This window comes from Callospermophilus lateralis, chromosome 9 (genome assembly GCF_048772815.1).
Source record: "Callospermophilus lateralis isolate mCalLat2 chromosome 9, mCalLat2.hap1, whole genome shotgun sequence".
Lineage (NCBI taxonomy): Eukaryota > Metazoa > Chordata > Mammalia > Rodentia > Sciuridae > Callospermophilus > Callospermophilus lateralis.
In genome coordinates, this window is record NC_135313.1 from 56,645,402 (window position 1) to 56,661,682 (window position 16,281).

General features: G+C 40.9%; 1 protein-coding gene across 5 annotated transcripts in view; it reads left to right on the forward strand.

Moving 5' to 3' along the window:
- Window positions 1-16,281, forward strand: part of Wipf1 (WAS/WASL interacting protein family member 1) — a 122,477-nt gene that overhangs the window by 87,498 nt on the left and 18,698 nt on the right. For 3 of the 5 annotated variants that reach the window (XM_076866295.2, XM_076866296.2, XM_076866299.2), the window contains exons 2-3: window positions 10,325-10,410; window positions 14,088-14,217. In XM_076866295.2, coding sequence (XP_076722410.2) covers window positions 10,360-10,410; window positions 14,088-14,217 — 181 coding nt within the window. In that variant the 5' untranslated portion in view covers window positions 10,325-10,359. Of the gene's footprint in view, window positions 1-60; window positions 225-3,546; window positions 3,613-10,324; window positions 10,411-14,087; window positions 14,218-16,281 lie in introns of those variants that run through there. The other 2 variants (XM_076866297.2, XM_076866300.2) reach the window with 2 other exon arrangements.

Consider the following 16,281-nt stretch of genomic DNA (forward strand, 5'->3'; position numbering starts at 1 on the left):
TAATCAGACAGGAAGCGAATACCGCAGAAGGACGTCTGCCTCTGACTCAGTGTGTCACACTGAACAGGCCAGAGCTGGTCCAAAATGGCTGACCAGGCAGGACCCCATCTCTGCTTTGGAAGATGATGCCTTGTTCAGGGGTGGTTTTCTCTCTCAGCTCATGTCTTGCTTGTTCTCTGTCTGCCCGTGTCCTTGATAATGCCTTCCTACAGTTCCTTTTAACGGTAAGAGAAATCATATTCAAACTGAATTTATTTTATCAGTGAGAGGGAAGAACTAAAAGGTTTTTAATGGGCCATCATATGTGGAGATGCAATTATTTAACTTTTCGGTAGAAGACCATGTGATTTTTTTTCCTGTTGCCCATTTTGGTGATTGTGGGTGATTGACAACTTGTGTTTTTAGCCAAGCTGTAAGCAAGATTTGAAGTAGAATTTTCCTGACCATTGGACAGATTTGGATCTAGAGATTAGAAAACATGTCCTTTGGAAAAAGGTACAGTTTGTTGTCGACACAGCTACGTTTGACTCCTCAGTTTGGCCCATGACCATAGGGCTTTAAAGTAGAGGGAGTCCTTGGCAGTTTCAGACAAAAGTAAGGAACCAACTTGGAAAGAAGCTGTTGCTGCAGATGTGTTAAGTCAACTCCCAAAAGAAACCATTACTAAGCAGAGTCTGTTAGGGAAAAGACCTCTGGTCTTTTAGAATAACTCTATCCATATTGAAATGGTGCAGGGCACGACTACTACTGCAAATAAAATTCTATAGCATTTATTATAACTATTTATATTTAATATAAATAATATTTTGGCAAAAAAAAATCATTTAAAAGATTCAAGCCATGTAGTCAGAAAGCTACAGAACAGGATTAGGATACTATTTTGCGTTAAGAAAATTATTTAGGTTATGTTTGAGAAAGCAACTTGACTTACACACCCTTTTCCCCTCCGAGGAACATACGATAAAGCTTTAAAAAGTAGGAGGAGGCTGGGGTTTTGGCTCAATGGTGGAACGCTTGCCTGGCACTGGTGAGGCACTAGGTTCGATTCTCAGCACTGCATAATTAAAAATAAAGGTTCACCAACAACTAAAAAAAAAAAAAAAAACTTAAATTAGAAGAGCACATACAACTTTAGTTAGTAAGTTCTTTTGAATAACTTGATGGCATAACTAGTGCATATATTACAAATGGAGATGTTATAGATGAAGAAAAGTCTGCAGAAAAATTCTAATTTAGGAAAGTAGAACAGCTTTGTAGAGAGAGATGGGCTGGGGAACGGGGAAGACTAGGATAGGATGGTAAGAGGAGGATGAGAAGCAGGGAAAGGCTTGGGGGTCTGTGTGGACCCATACTCAAAATTCATTTGAACTGCCAATTGTAGAGTTTTACGTGTTAGCTTCATAAAGTTTTGAAGTGGAAGATGGTCTAGTCACAACTCTTTTTTTATAGATCTGAAGAGGTTAAAGAATTTACCTAAAACTGCAGTCAGCTTTTCTGCACTCTTTGGAAAGTTTCTCCTTGGGTTCCTTGTTCAGAGCTCTCTAACTGCTCTACCACATAAACGTTGAGTGGTGGCCGACTGTGGAAGAACTAGAATGTTCAGAAACCCCCCGAGGGGAAACTTACTCCCAGGGTTCTGCAGCAATTTCAGCAATTTCACTGATTGTTGAGAAATCAAATTCTAGATCTGGCCTATAGCCTGGAAGTTCCCAGCCTATGATAAAACGTAAGAGGAAGTGAGCTACCTAATTCTGGGACTCTTGGAGTTTTACGCCCTTTTGAAGGGTATAAAATACCTGTCTGTATTTTGTGACCTTCAGTCCTAAAAATTAAAACTGAAAAAGAAATACTAGAATAAGAAATGCCTTAATCAGTATGTTTTTCTGAGAGATTAAAAGTGTACTTTATACACGTGTCCTTTTACCATTCTTCTGTGATCTGGGAGTTTGCCTGGGTGGACACACGCGGGCTGAGCTTTAAGTCAGCTCCTGTTTTCTCTTTCATCTACCAGCCACTTAGCAAGGGTTATGCTCTTTACTTTTGCTTATTTTATTTTTAACAAATGGCTAATACTTATTAAGCACTGCCTCATTTAACTCTTCACCCTATTAAGTAGGTACTACTGTCCCCATTTTATTGTAGAAACTGAACTTAGGCCAGGCAATTTGCCCAAGGCCACCTAACAGCTGGGTGTGGAGGAAGTTTTCTGAATTTCAAGAGCTCTTTTCACAAGCAGCAGCCTGAAGCCAAGGTGATAAATTGCACAATTTCTGGAGATTCTTTCCAGTCCTGGGAATCTGGGATCACAAATGCTTTGTTTAAATAATTACAGCAATAGTAAATATCTTTAAAGTGATGGATCTCAAGTAAGATATTTTCCTGAATCTTTTGCTCTTTTCAGAAGTAAATTTGGTGACCCTTCTGCTTATGTTACAAGGTTATACCCTCAAAGATAAAATGAATACAATATACCAAGTATGTTGACCTATAGGTGTTGTGAGTGCTGGGGAACAGGGACAGATCTTATTCCCCAGGATAAGTCAATGTGATGCTGATGATTTAGGAAGACAGTAGCATTGAGATTTGAGTCCCTTAAAGAGAGTACTTGGAAAATACTGGAAGTCATGGGTAAAAAACTGACACTTTTTAGTACATGGATAAAGCAAAACAGGGTTTCCTTTCCCCACCCACAGTTAAATGACAGGTACCTTAATCACCCAACTAAACTTCATTTTCTCACCACGAAAGGGGTGAATTTGAATTAATTTTGAAGTTAATTATGTATAATAAATTTAAAAGTAATTTTACTTCAGAGCAACTTTTCTTTTCCCAGCAGTGACTCTTAGGGTAAAATTGTGAGTTTGTGTCCAAGTTCCTAGCCAATCTTAATAACATTATAGATGCTTCAAAATGTCTTCTGTGAGGGGCTGGGGATGTGGCTCAAGCGGTAGCGCGCTCTCCTGGCATGCGTGTGGCCCGGGTTCGATCCTCAGCACCACACAGCACCACATACAAACAAAGAGATGTTGTATCTGCCGATAACTAAAAAATAAATATTAAAAATTCCCTCCCTCTCTCTCTCTCTCTCTCTCTCTCTCTCTCTCTCTCTCTCCTCTCTCACTCTCTTTAAAAAAAAAAAAATGTCTTCTGTGAAAAATGCTTTTCACCACCTCCCGCCACCACCCCAGGTAAATCAACTGGCTGTCTACAAGAATTCTAAGAGAAGCATTTCTAAAGTAGCCAGTATCCTCCACAGCAGAGACATAAACCTTTGTCATTGAGAAGGTAACCTAGGCAGAGTCACTTAAGCTATTGCTTTAATTGCTGATCAACCCAGAAAAGGGCAAGTAGGTTTGGTTTGAGAAAAGAGGGAGGCAAGACAACTGTGTTTTCTACATTTAGCGCAAATGGAGAATAACGATGATAAATAACTGGGTGAGGCTGTTGATTTGCTTACAAAGGAAAGCTGGCTTCTCTTCTCTACATGTTGCTTCCTCTTTGGTGTCGCTGCCTTTTCTGTTTTCTCTCGTTTTGATTGCCTCATTGCTCTGAGCAAGGACCTTCAGCCTGAGGAGGAGAGGAATAGATAACAGCAACAACCTTTCTGCAAAGGTATTAAGAGTTTCTAAATGGCCAAACAAGGAGAGCTTGTGGGGTGGGGAGGCAGAGATGTTGCACAGTGACTTATATCATAAAATAGAAACTATGCGCCACTGCAGCTGTGAAAAGATCGTGTTAAAGAAACAGGATGACTGTGGTTTACTGTGAGCATCGATTTTCCTGTTGAGCCTTTTTACAGGAAGTTGAAGAACAAAGCCAAATTCATCTTAACTAGTTCTAATGGTTTTCACATCTTAAAGATATCTAAGTTTGCATCATGGTCAGTATAAAGAAGAGAATCAAGAATAATTTTGATCCGGAATCCCAAATCTATGGGCTTTTTAAAATTCAGGATTTTAGCAGCAACGTGAGTTTGGTAAATTATTTCATTTATTTCAGTTTACCTTGGGGTGGATTCAATGCCTTTGTAATGAATGCCTTTGAAATTATTTTTTTATGGTTGTAATAATTCAATATGAATTTGAGCCTTGAAACACTGTTGAGTTACATGTAGTATAAATTTCCTTCTATTACTATCTTTTGGCCAAACAATTTTGTGTGTGTGTATGTGTGTGTGTATGAGAGACAGAGAGAGAGAATAACGAGAGCTGTCTCTGGGTGTCATTTACCCCCAACTTTTTCATCTAACATTTCATCATTATTGAATGCTTCCATCAGTAGCAAATACCATTTTTGTGTTTTATTTTCCTTTTTGTGTTGACTACTGTTCTCCACAATGCTCCTTGTGGAAGCAGGAGAAAAAACAACAACAACAACAACAATAAAAATCTAGCCAAAGAAGCCAAGAATACACAAGAAGTACATGTGTAAAAATAAATGAAGAAAATTATAAAGTGAAATATAAAGGAATGTAAATAAAAATAAGACAACAGAAAATAATGAGGGAAAAGAGCAGTGGACCTCAGATCTGTCCCACTGTATTATTTCTGTGACCCCTCCCCACTCCTACCCCACAAAGCAAATAAGATGCTTTTCCATTGATTCAAGTATTTGGGGATAGGAGGTGTTTACTTTTCCTCCAATATTTTAGTTAACATAGTATCTAACAGTGACGTTGGGCATGATTTATAAAGCAAAATGCTTTATTTTTTTCAAATAGTCCATAGTAGTGATTGAACAACTGGCAAAGCTGGTTCTTATCTTCTCTGATAGAACCTATCCCTCAGGGTTAGAGACTCACCTTCTGAGGAGTGACAGCTCTTTTCATTGGGGGATGTTGGAAATCTCTCCTCTCAAGTCATTCTATAGTTTGGGCCTCACGCAGTGAGTTCTAGAATTAATTTTAAGTTGGTTATAAAAACTAAGAATTTATTTATTTAAATAGTCAATTGTCTCAATTCTAGGATCAATCACTGTACATTCAGGAATAATTTTACTTTCTTAGCATATTGAAGAAGAAACCCTGAGTTTCCTGATGAATGTCTGGACTGAAATGTGGGCTATGGTTGAGCCTCTAGATGGCCAAGCAATTGGGTAGACTAAGTCCCCTCTGGAGCAGGGAGTAGGCTAGTGACACTATTTCTCACAAGGTATTCCTATAACCCTACATGAAATGGCTAGTGAATGGGTCCAGGCTTCAAGATGCCCACATTGGTATGGGCATGTGATGTGGTCTAATGTGAATTTTAAACCATGATGTTGTGTTATAGTAAAACCAAAGATGTCAACCAGTTCAAGAATTGCTTGATATTGATGTGTACTCTGCATGTGTGCACATCCATACCAACCAATAGTTTTTAAGTCACTTATGCAAAATATTCTGCTCTGTTCTCTTAACTTATAACTTCTTTATAAAATAGCAGATCCTGGGCTGAGGTTGTGGCTCAGAGGTAGAGCACTCACCTAGCACCTGTGAAGCACTGGGTTCAATCCTCAGTACCACATATAAACAAATAAAATAAAGGACTTGGAAAATAACTTAAAAAAAATGACAGATCCTTTGCCTCCCCTCAATTGTGCTTCATCTAAAATTCGATGATTCCTGGATGATTCATTTAGTTATTAGATAAAGCTTTGACAACCACTCATATACTAAGGTTCGGGCTGATTTTTTTTTTTTAATTCTATTACATCTTGACAGTCCAGATATATTGTGACTAAGAAATCAATTGATGGATATTGTATTCAAAGCCATTGTCCTATTTCCACAATGGATAATAAACAATGCAAAACAGTGTTAAAACAATGTTAACAAAACAATGTTAAAATAGTGTATATTAATTTCCTATGGCTGCCATAACAATATCCCATAGACTATGTGGCTCAAGTAACAGAAATTTGTTTTTTCATAATTCTGGAGGCTAGAAGTCCAAGATCAAGGTTTGAGTTAGGGTTGGTTTCTGCTGAAGATTCTCTTTGGCTTGCAGAGGGCTCCTTCTTACTTTATCTGTTCATAGTCATTCTCTGCCTGTGTATGTCCCTGATGTCTCTTTCTGTTTTTATAAGGACATCAGTAGCACTAAATTCAACTCTACCCTAATAGTCCTACTTTTAATTTGATCACCTCTTTAAAGCCCTATCTCCAAACACAGTCACATTTTGAAGTACTAAGGGTTAGGACTTCATCAGATGAATTTGCAGGGGACATAATTCAGTTCCTAAGTCTGTGTGTAAAAACAAACCTTTTCCACTCCTGGAGTTTTCTTAGTTGGCACATATAAAACCCAGTACAACAGGTGAACATTTGAGAAAGTGTGGCTCGTCTCCCTATGATGAAAGTTATTTAAGCATCGAAATGATTTTTTTAATGAAATTAAATCTAAAAGTATATTTTTAAAAGTTCAGTGCCTGGGATGGGTTGGGTAGGAGGACAAGGCTCCACACATGGTGAAGTCTGTGATTGGCCGACTGTGGGGACTCTAACAGGGTGGGCAGCAGGACAAGACAGCTGATTCTGATGCAGGAGAAGTCAGGCTGCATTGTGGGATCCAATGGCTTAGGCCTTTCCCTGGGTCGGGGTCCGCTTTTGGCCCCCTGATAGCCGCTCCTTCCTGCCATGCTGCCTTCTCCTGAGGGAAGAACCCAGTGGAGCCCTGGAGGTCTGGTGGCCTGGCTGCCTTATTCCTACCTGGGGCAGCTCTATTTACAGACATAGAAGGCAAAGCCAGCCCTCCCCACCACTCACCCCAGGTCTGTCCCTCCTCTGCTAGGTGCTCAGCAGCCTGCATACCAGCAGGGTCTGTCCTCACCATCGGGAAGGACAGATCCTTGACCCGTCCACTGAAGCTTTACTCTCCAAAACTCTGCTGAAACCTGACACACAACAGTTCATTTTGTTTTCCCAGCAACTCTCCACTTAACAGAAGGGAAAGGAGGGCTCAGAGAAGTTCAGTTCTAGATCCAGGCTAATAGGCTGGAGAGTAAGGATTCAGAACCACATTCACTTGACTCAGGTCTCATGTTCTCATTTTTTCACATACTAGTGTCTGGCAAAATCCAAAGGTCTCCTTCTATGACTGTTTATAAGCTCATAAAATACAGAGGATTACAAAGGAAATTAATTGCAGTGAAATACACCCTTCTTTACTAATGGTTTAAGCAACAAGATATAAACATTGCCAGAATTTCAAAAGAGATCTGCAACACTTGTACTGTGACGTGGAAGTACTCTGTGAAAAAACATTGGTGAAGGAGTCTAGGGGCACTGTGATTGGTGGTCTGCATTTGTAATGGAAGGAAATGTTAAATAAATTGTATTTTTCTTTATTTGCATTCAGGAGACCCTGATTCTACCCCTGGACTCTGTGGGTGTGAGAATCCAGGCAGGAATGCGTAGTCAGTTAGGGTCTTTCTCTGGTATCAAGACCCTTTAGAAAGGCCTATCTCTGATTCTGATGTGAGCTGTTAACTCTGTGGAATCAGGGAATTCCCCTGTACCTTCCAGACATTGGGGTTTTACTTCACTGGAGAAGTCAGAGCTGTAAGAAAAGCAAACCCCAATACTTAGTGCTAGCAAGCCCCGTGACATAGTGCTGATTCTTTGCCCATCACCTCACAGTGCAGGTGAGATGAGGTTAAGAACCATTCTGGTGGCCAGCACTTGGCCTGTGTATGTGATCTTTGGTTCTCACTCCACACATATTTAGTGAGAACCTTACTTTGTGCCAGCTATTGGGGAGACCTGGTATAGTCCACAGTCTGGTGGGAAGATAGTCAAGTGGGTCAGGCAGCAGGCCCAGCATGGTGAGATGTAAGATTGGTCTTCTTTGATCTGTGTGGCGAATGTCAGGATTGGAGACTCTCCTCAAAGCCCAGCCCAGAGTAGTTCAGACTATGCCCAGCAGCTATTCAGCTAGGAAGGAGCAAGGAGTGCATAGCGGACTTAGCATTAAGGTGGGTGTGAGAATAGTTCATCTGGAAAGCAGTGATAGATGCAGATGGAAAAAATGGCAACAAAGGTCCTCAGGCACAGAAGAGTGAAGAGAGAGCTTAGTTTTGCATTGGTCTTAGACGGTGAGAGCAGGCACTCATAGATCCTCGTCCCTGTTGATCTAAGGTAGCCAGGAAATGACAGCCCCACTTCATGCAAGACCCTAAAGCCTTTGATAGTTTCTTATACTTGGTTTTGACTGTGTGTTTCTGCAAGCTGGCCATGGCCTTGACCCTGACCCCAGCCCCAGCCAAGTCCATTGTGGATTCTCTCACACTAGCCTTCTGGTTAGCTCAGTTCCCCCTACCTGCCACCCCTACAAATGTGGTCCAGAAGTTTATTTATAAACCAGTTTGTGCACAGACAGTACTAAAACTGTAACAGCAGAGATTGTAGAATAATGAAGGAGGCCTTTGAAGGCATCCTGAAAGAGTCCCCATTTGCAGTGATCCCTGAGCTGTGCAATATAGAAATTCAATTTGACTTCTGTAACTAGAAACTGACTCGTGAGAACCAAGCCCACAGGGGGTTCCTGTTAGTTGGCCAGAATCCATCATTCCTAAATTAGGATACGATGACAGATTTCATATTGGTTAACATGAAATCAGACAAAATAAGAGTCTTGAGTAACATCATATGGATCAAACTCATGGATGAACTGTGCCATGAAACCCATCTCTCCAGCCCACCAGGCAGACCAGGCTACCCGCTGCCTTGGTAAGCTGCCTTCTCCAACTGTTAATACTGTTGCTTTGGCTTCATCATCCTTCATAGTCAGGCCTGAGTTCAGCTTCAGACTCCATCCTTCCTCCTGATCCTGGAGGACATCCAGCCCCAAGGCCTCTGAAGGTCTTCCACAGCAGGAGAGCCCCCTTCTTAAGGGCGCCCAACCCTGCTTACAGTGCCTAGTTGGCCCCATGGGGGATGGATTGGTGTCATGCAGGAAAAACCAATTTAAGGAACACATTTGAAAAGAATCCTTGTCTGAGACAGTATCTTACTTAAAAACACCTTTCCAGCTAGTTAACAGGTGAGCTGCAGCATTAGCTAGCCACCCTGAAAATGCTTGAACCGGTGGGAACAAAGCAAGGTAGGGTGGCCCAGGGGAGGGGCAGGCACCAAAGGGGTCTATTTGAATGAATTGCTGTGGAGCCCACTAGTGAACAGTTATTTATCTGAGTCTTGCGTCCTCTGCTATGAATGAGCAGAGTCTCGCTAGCTTGCCCTGGTGCTGTAGGCATTAGTGACAGTGCAGATAAAGCGCCTGGATCCACCAGTGCTCAGGAAGTGATAGCTGCTCCTGCTGCTGTGGAATGTTTTTAAATTTCCATTTTTCTAGACAGCCCACTTGGAAAAAACTGTTCCCACTGGTTTTCATTCTTGTTTTCCAGTGGCTGTGACAAGTCCAACAATGTCCTTTTAGCTTCTCCCTTCTGTTTATATTCAAAGAAAACTAGCCATCCAGCATTCTTTCAGTAGAAAGTTTTTATTTCAAGGTGTAAATTTTTCCATATTAGCATTTAGTGATGGAGCTACATTAATATTTTAAGTTCTAAGAAATGGTTCTCTGCAATCAGAAGACTATTGAAAATAAAAGGAAAATAATTCTGCTGTTTGAAATTTGGGACATATGTGGCATGGAAATTGTTACTGGGACGGAGGTCAGTGTCCCAGGCTGCCCACTGGTTTAAGACTCAAAACTCTACAACAAGGCTTCTCAAATGTCAGTGCCTATGGACCGCCTAGGGGTCTTGTTAAAATGCTGATACCAGTTCAAGGGGGGCTGAGAGGAGAGGAACAAGAGAGGAGTTGTGTGGGAGCGAGTGATGAAGGAGAGACATTTCTGCTGCGTTTCTTTTCCATCAAAGTTGTCCAGGATACACTTTTTATTTTTCACTTTGAAAACAAAAATTTTTATTGCTTTAAGTAGCACAAAGAGGTGAGGGAGTTAGTTTGTTGCTGAACATGTTTTAGTACAGGCAGCCAAATAAAAACAATGGTATGTCATGTTTATACTTTGCCATTTCTAGTACTTTCATGAAAAGCTTCCTGCTGACTCAGCTACAGGCCCCAAGGCCCCTTCATTCTACTAGGGTCTGCAGCAAAGGGGCTGGAATTGAGTAGGTTTGAGCACTAGATTTGACTTCCAGTCTCTTTAAGCACCTCAGTTTAGAAGCACCCCCCTTCCAGAGCAGTTCTCAAAACAAAGTAATCCTATTCCTTTTAAAAATTTGACCTGCATGAAGGTTATTATTTTGGTGGGAAAGCAGGGAGAAATATTAGAACAGAGTATTGCTAACAAGTCTAACGTATGTCTGTGTTTTGTCTTTACAGATTTATCAAGACTGTTGAAAGCTTAACCATCCAAGATGCCTGTCCCTCCCCCGCCAGCGCCCCCACCACCACCAACATTTGCTTTGGTGAGTGTCTCCTGTCTGCTTACTTTCTATGCATAAAACAAGCCAAACAAAGTACAAACCTGGCATACAATCATGTGTTTAAGGGCATTTACATTTTTTCGTAGTTGTGATATAGCAGGCTTTGCCAGGGCCCCGAGTAAGCCAAACCCTGAGACCACCCGAATCCAAACAGCACGAAGGGTTCATCTGGTGAAGGTCTCCTATGAGGCATGGTATGTGAAGTATTAGGTTTCCCCTGCTCTGTCCATCAAAGGAAGCAAGACCACCCATGCCAGGGATTTGCAGGAGCAGTTTGGAGGCCAGCAAACACTGTTTCCATTCAAATGAATTCAACATCTAGGCTTTCATTGTTGGGGAGAACCATCCAGAAACACAAGTCTCTGTCTGCAGTGCATGCAGTGTCTTTAAGTTCCCTTTCTTTATTTCTGCCTTCTCCCCTCTTTCTTCTCACTCTGTTTTTGACAAACATTATGCCAAACAGCATCACCCCCGCCTCTCCCACACACATGTGATACCCTTTTAAACCTATGCTTGCATTCCAGTTGTTGACTTCCCAAAAGAGTTTTACTGCATTCATCCTGATCCCTTGACATGCCTGGTAAGGGAAATCAGAGCATCATCTCCAGGATGCCACACTCCATTACAGAGGCCTCCCCAGCACCGAAGCCTTCACTGTAAAGGAACCTCACAGTGATGGTCCCTTCCTTATTCCTGTGGGGAAACTGAGGCATGGGGAGAAGAAAGTCTCTTCCTCCAGGTTGCTTTGACACACATTTAGATAATTCATCTGAGGTGAGAACTTAGCTGGGAAGAACTGACCTTTAACCACCTCCCTGCTCCTGAACACGTGGTCCTTCATCTTATCAGTGTGTCAAGGAAATAAGCACAGATATTGAGAGTTGGAAATCATGTAGAGAAATTTGATGGTAGTCATGTGTCTGTTTCTAACATTGAATTTGTGTCTTCTTCTAAAACCAATTCATTTTTATAATAATCCATTGTTATTTTACAAAATGTCAGACTGTGATGGGTTAGAACAAAATTCTAGAAACTGATTCCTTGAATGAATAAGTTTGAGAAGCTCTGATCTGGCTAACATGGCAGGACTAGTATGTATATATATATATATTTCTCCCAAATATGAATTTTTAAAAACTTTAATGCTTATGTATTTATTTTAACATGTGTTCTAAAAATTATAACTAGCATATCAAACCAAGGGTTTGATAGTGAGTTAATTTAAAAGAAAATGTTCATTGACAAATAGTATAGGAAATAATATAGTAAGTTGACTTAATGAAAAATATTAAATTAAGACAGGTGGCATGAGAAGATGTGAAAATCATGAACACTGTAACAGAAAGATTAAAGTTTACAAAACACTTGTTTATCCTACTAATTTATTTTTAACCATTATTACCTAATTCAAAGCAAGATCTTAGAGAAATAGGATATAGAAAGGAGAAAAGGAAAAGGTAGGTTGCGACCCTGTCCTGTGGAACAGTATAGTCAAGGCCCTGTGTGCCACATGAGAGAAGAAAGCATCCAAGGAGGTCAGGTATGAAAATAAACTTTGAAGTAGAACAGAAGGCCGCTAACGGTGTTTGACCCAAAATCTCTTAAGACACCCAGTGTGGACATGTCCATTAAGGTCCCTGGGCCTTAGTTTATTTTTATTCTTAAAATGAAGACAGTAGGTAATTTTTAAAGCTGGAAGGACAGCTGAGAAGCTTTTCACAGGCTGCTCCTGGGGAGTGTTGAGGGCAGATGGGGAAGGGCTATTATAGAGGCCATATTTACCCTTATGTCAGATTATAAGGAGGGTCCTAGAGTCAGACTGCCAGGATTTAGATCCTAGCTCCTCCTCTTAAAAACTGCTCTGACCATCAGGCCCCAAGGCCCCCTCATTCTATTGGGGTTTGCAGTGATGGGGCTGGAATTGAGTAAGTTTGAGCACTGGATTTGACTTCAGTCTCTTTAAGCACCTCAGTTCAGAAGCACCCCCTGCTAACGTCCTTTCTAGAGCAGTTATCAAAACAAAGTAATCCTGTTCCTTTTAAAAATTTGACCTGCACGAAGGTTAACTTTGATAGGAAAGCAGGGAGGAATATTAGAACAGAGTATTGCTAAAAAGTCTAACATTTGCTTTGGTGAGTGTCTCCTGTCCGCTTACTTTCTATGTATAAAACAAGCCAAACAAAGTACAAACCTGGCATACAAGCATCTGTTTAAGGGCATTTACATTTTGTCGTAGTTGTGATATAGCAGGCTTTGCCGGTGCCCTGAGTAAACCAATGGGGCAAATGATTTAACTTTCCTATATCTCAGTTTCTTTTCTTTAAAATAAAAATAATAACCCATAGGTTTGGTAAGGACTAAATGAAATAATACACACAAAGTGCTAGAAAAACAGTGCCTGCCCCAGAGTACAAACTATATAAATGTTAACTATTATTATTATAAGGAAGTAATATGTTATAATTTAATTGTTTTAAGATGCTTCCAACTGAACATAGAGTAATCCTATGTAGCCACCTTCAGGGTTCTTCTGAACGCTTCCTTGGCCTCTAACTCTGATAGTGAAAGTCTGAGTATGGATCAAGCCACACACCAGATTTACCTCTTCTAGTCCTGACTTGCTTATCTGAAGTCATATCCCTTTCATAAGGATTGGGACAGCCCAGCAGGACCCTCAGGTCTGCTGGAAGGACCTTGGGCTTTGTAACAGTTACCCTCACCCTGGGACCAAGCAAGACCCAGCCAGTTCCAAGTGTGACAGACACAGGCAGATGCCTACTTCCAAGCTCATATGCTGGGTTCTTAGTGTCCCCACTCCTAAAATAACCCTGAACGAACAAGATCCCAAATTCATAGCAAGGAACTTTCCCAGGAACTTGGAAATGCAGGGGGGGGGGGAAACATTTTAAAGCAGCACTTTTATTCACTCTGCAATTTCAGTGAACTAAACATTTAAAGAGATTAAACATCAGACCCACCTTAGGCCAAAGGGACATGAGGGGACTCCCTAGGGTAACGAAAATGTTTCTGTATCTTGATTGTGGTGGTGGTTACACAATTGTATACCTCTGTCACAATTCATAGTACTGTAAACTAAAAGGATGATTTCACTATACATAAATTATACCTCTATATATAGGACTTAAATTTTTTTTAAAGCCTCTCTGTCAATGTATTCAAAGGAAATTGTTTTCTAAAACTGTCTCATCAACTTTTGTTGATGAGAGACCATTTTTCCCTTGCACCAGGTTACTTCTGGAAGATGGGAGAGATCGTGTTCTTCAGGACCCACCCTGAAGAATGAAGCCTAGTCACATCCTGCAGAATCCTCTCAGACTTAGAATTCCCTTCTGTGCATAGCCGTCTCACCCTAATTTGGCTCTGTTGGTTAAGGCCAGACTGTGGCCTGAATCTTTAGAGATTTTCATCAGGGAATGACTCTTCCTGCCTTGAAAATGAAAGCGATTTATTACAAATCTGCTCCCAAACATCTGGGTCTTAAAAAGAATGACATGGAGCCTAAAACTTGTGGAGAATTTACAGGCTATCACCAAGACCCTTAATAACTAGATTCCAATATCCTGCCGATCCAGCTGAGTATTACAGCGCCTGATTTTAATCCAAGAACCGCATACAAGTTCTTGTGGTTTTCTTTTCAGGCCAATACAGAGAAGCCTACCTTGAATAAGTCTGAGCAGGCTGGAAGAAATGCTCTTCTCTCTGACATCAATAAAGGGAAGAAACTAAAGAAGACGGTCACCAATGACAGAAGTGCACCAATATTGGACAGTAAGTGAAAAATCTATTTTCCAAAGAGATAAATGGTTGGTAGCCTAACAATCAACCTTACACCTCCCACCAAAAATTTCTTTTTTTTTTTTTTTTTTTTTTTGTTAACAACAGCTGCAAAGCTAGCAAAATAAGTGACTGTGTCCCTCATTGTCGGCCACAGCTTTGGCTTGCGTTCCCCTCTAATGCTGCAGGAAGCCAGTATAATAATTCTTTGTCCAAGGCATACACAGCAGCAATTCTCTGAATTATTCACACTTTTTGGAGGTTAACTCATTGCTCCTGGCACCACAGATCTGGAGGCAGCATGAAATATGGAAAGTGCCCTAGCCTTGGAGTCAAAGCATGTGGGTCCAGGTCCTGGCACATTCATCATGTACCATCTCCAAGCCCATGGTCTTCATTTGTGAAGATGGCACCTGTCCTGCTGCCTCCCAAGTTTGTTGTGAGCTTAAGATGAGATAACCTTTATAAAAGAGTTTTATTATCTGGAAGGTGTAATTCTAGTGTAAGATTATTGCTAAGAGAGAGGAAAGGAGATCATGACTTTGCTTATGTGTCCAACTGAATCTGAGATACTTTCTGCACTAAGACAGGGTACATATAAACAGGCAAGTAGCCACAACACAAGACTGCTCATTAACACTTACAACTGAATGAAAAATCATCCACCATTAATAATTAATTATTATTACAACACTAAGAATCTACTAATAATTAATAATCATGTCCTGAGACTGTCCTTTCATGTCCCTAGACCTTTCCACTACTCATGAGATGTCCCCAAGATTCATCCTAGATCACAGATCCCATTAGACCCTAGTAGGAAATAGGCCTGCCTTCCAAAAAAAAAAAAAAAAAAAAAAATCATCAAATGGAGCTTTGTAGACAGGCGAATAAGTGATGCAGGATTTTAGGGAAGTAGAAGATTAGAAGTTTGCGGGGAATTGCTGGGAAAAGTGCCTAGTAGGTAGAGAAGGAAGAAGGGTCAATCAGAATTAAGTAAGTGTGGGAGAAAAATAGAGAAGATGATCAAGGTAAGTCTTCTGAATGCTTCTCAAACAAGGTAATGAAAATGAGAATGTTCCATTCATCAAAAAAGGAACTAGGGGGTTTTTGATTCTTGACACAGTCTGACCTATAGGTCAAAATGCCCATCAGAGTCACAAAATTCCCAGCACAATCAATTATATCAGGGAGCCTTGTTCTAGCAACCATCTGAGTTGTGGTCCCTGGTATGGAGCCAGAGAAGCTACTGAACTCTAAGATAGAAGCCAGCAGCTCTCTCATTATGAGAGAGGCTTAGGGCCCCTAAGAGATGGGCGTGAATTCCCCACCAATGTTGAAAGAACCTAAACAGCATGGACCTAATCCTGAATCCACAAGTGGAAACTCATTGCATCCTTCAAGGTCCTCTCTCCTATTACATGTGAACTGTTAGTTCCTCTGTCCTCCAGCTGCTTTGTGATGTTCCAGAGTGTAGTTCACTTGGTGGAAATGAGATGTAACCCAGTGATTACCTTGGTCATCCCTGTACTGCAGTCGCAAGCTCTTTATAAGTAACAAAGTTCATCTATGGTTTTATATTTGTTTGCATGTGCAACCTCCTTGGACTCTATATCAAAATATGGACCATAATTATGCATGATAGCTCTTGAATTCATCCCTGTCTTACAGTTTTCACAAAATGACCAGGAGTCAGTTAGCTATGCTCAATTTTAGCCTTTGTATTAGTCCTTTTTTCTTTTTCTTTTTCTTTCTTTCTTTTTTTTTTTTTTTTTTTTTCTGGATACAGGGTCTTGCTAAGTTGCCCAGGTAAGCCTCCAGCTCCTGCCTCAGCCTTTCAAGTAGCTGGGCTTATGGGCATGCACCACCATGCCTTGCTCCATTTTCTGTTACTAAATGAAATACCTGGCACTGGGTTCTTTAATAAAAGAAAAGACTCTTAATTAGCTCACTGTTTTGGAAGTTCAAAGACATTGCGCTGGCATCAGCTTGGCTCTGGTGAGGCCCTCGTGGCAGATGGTATCACAGTGGTGGGAGCGCAGGCAAGAGGGAAAGAAC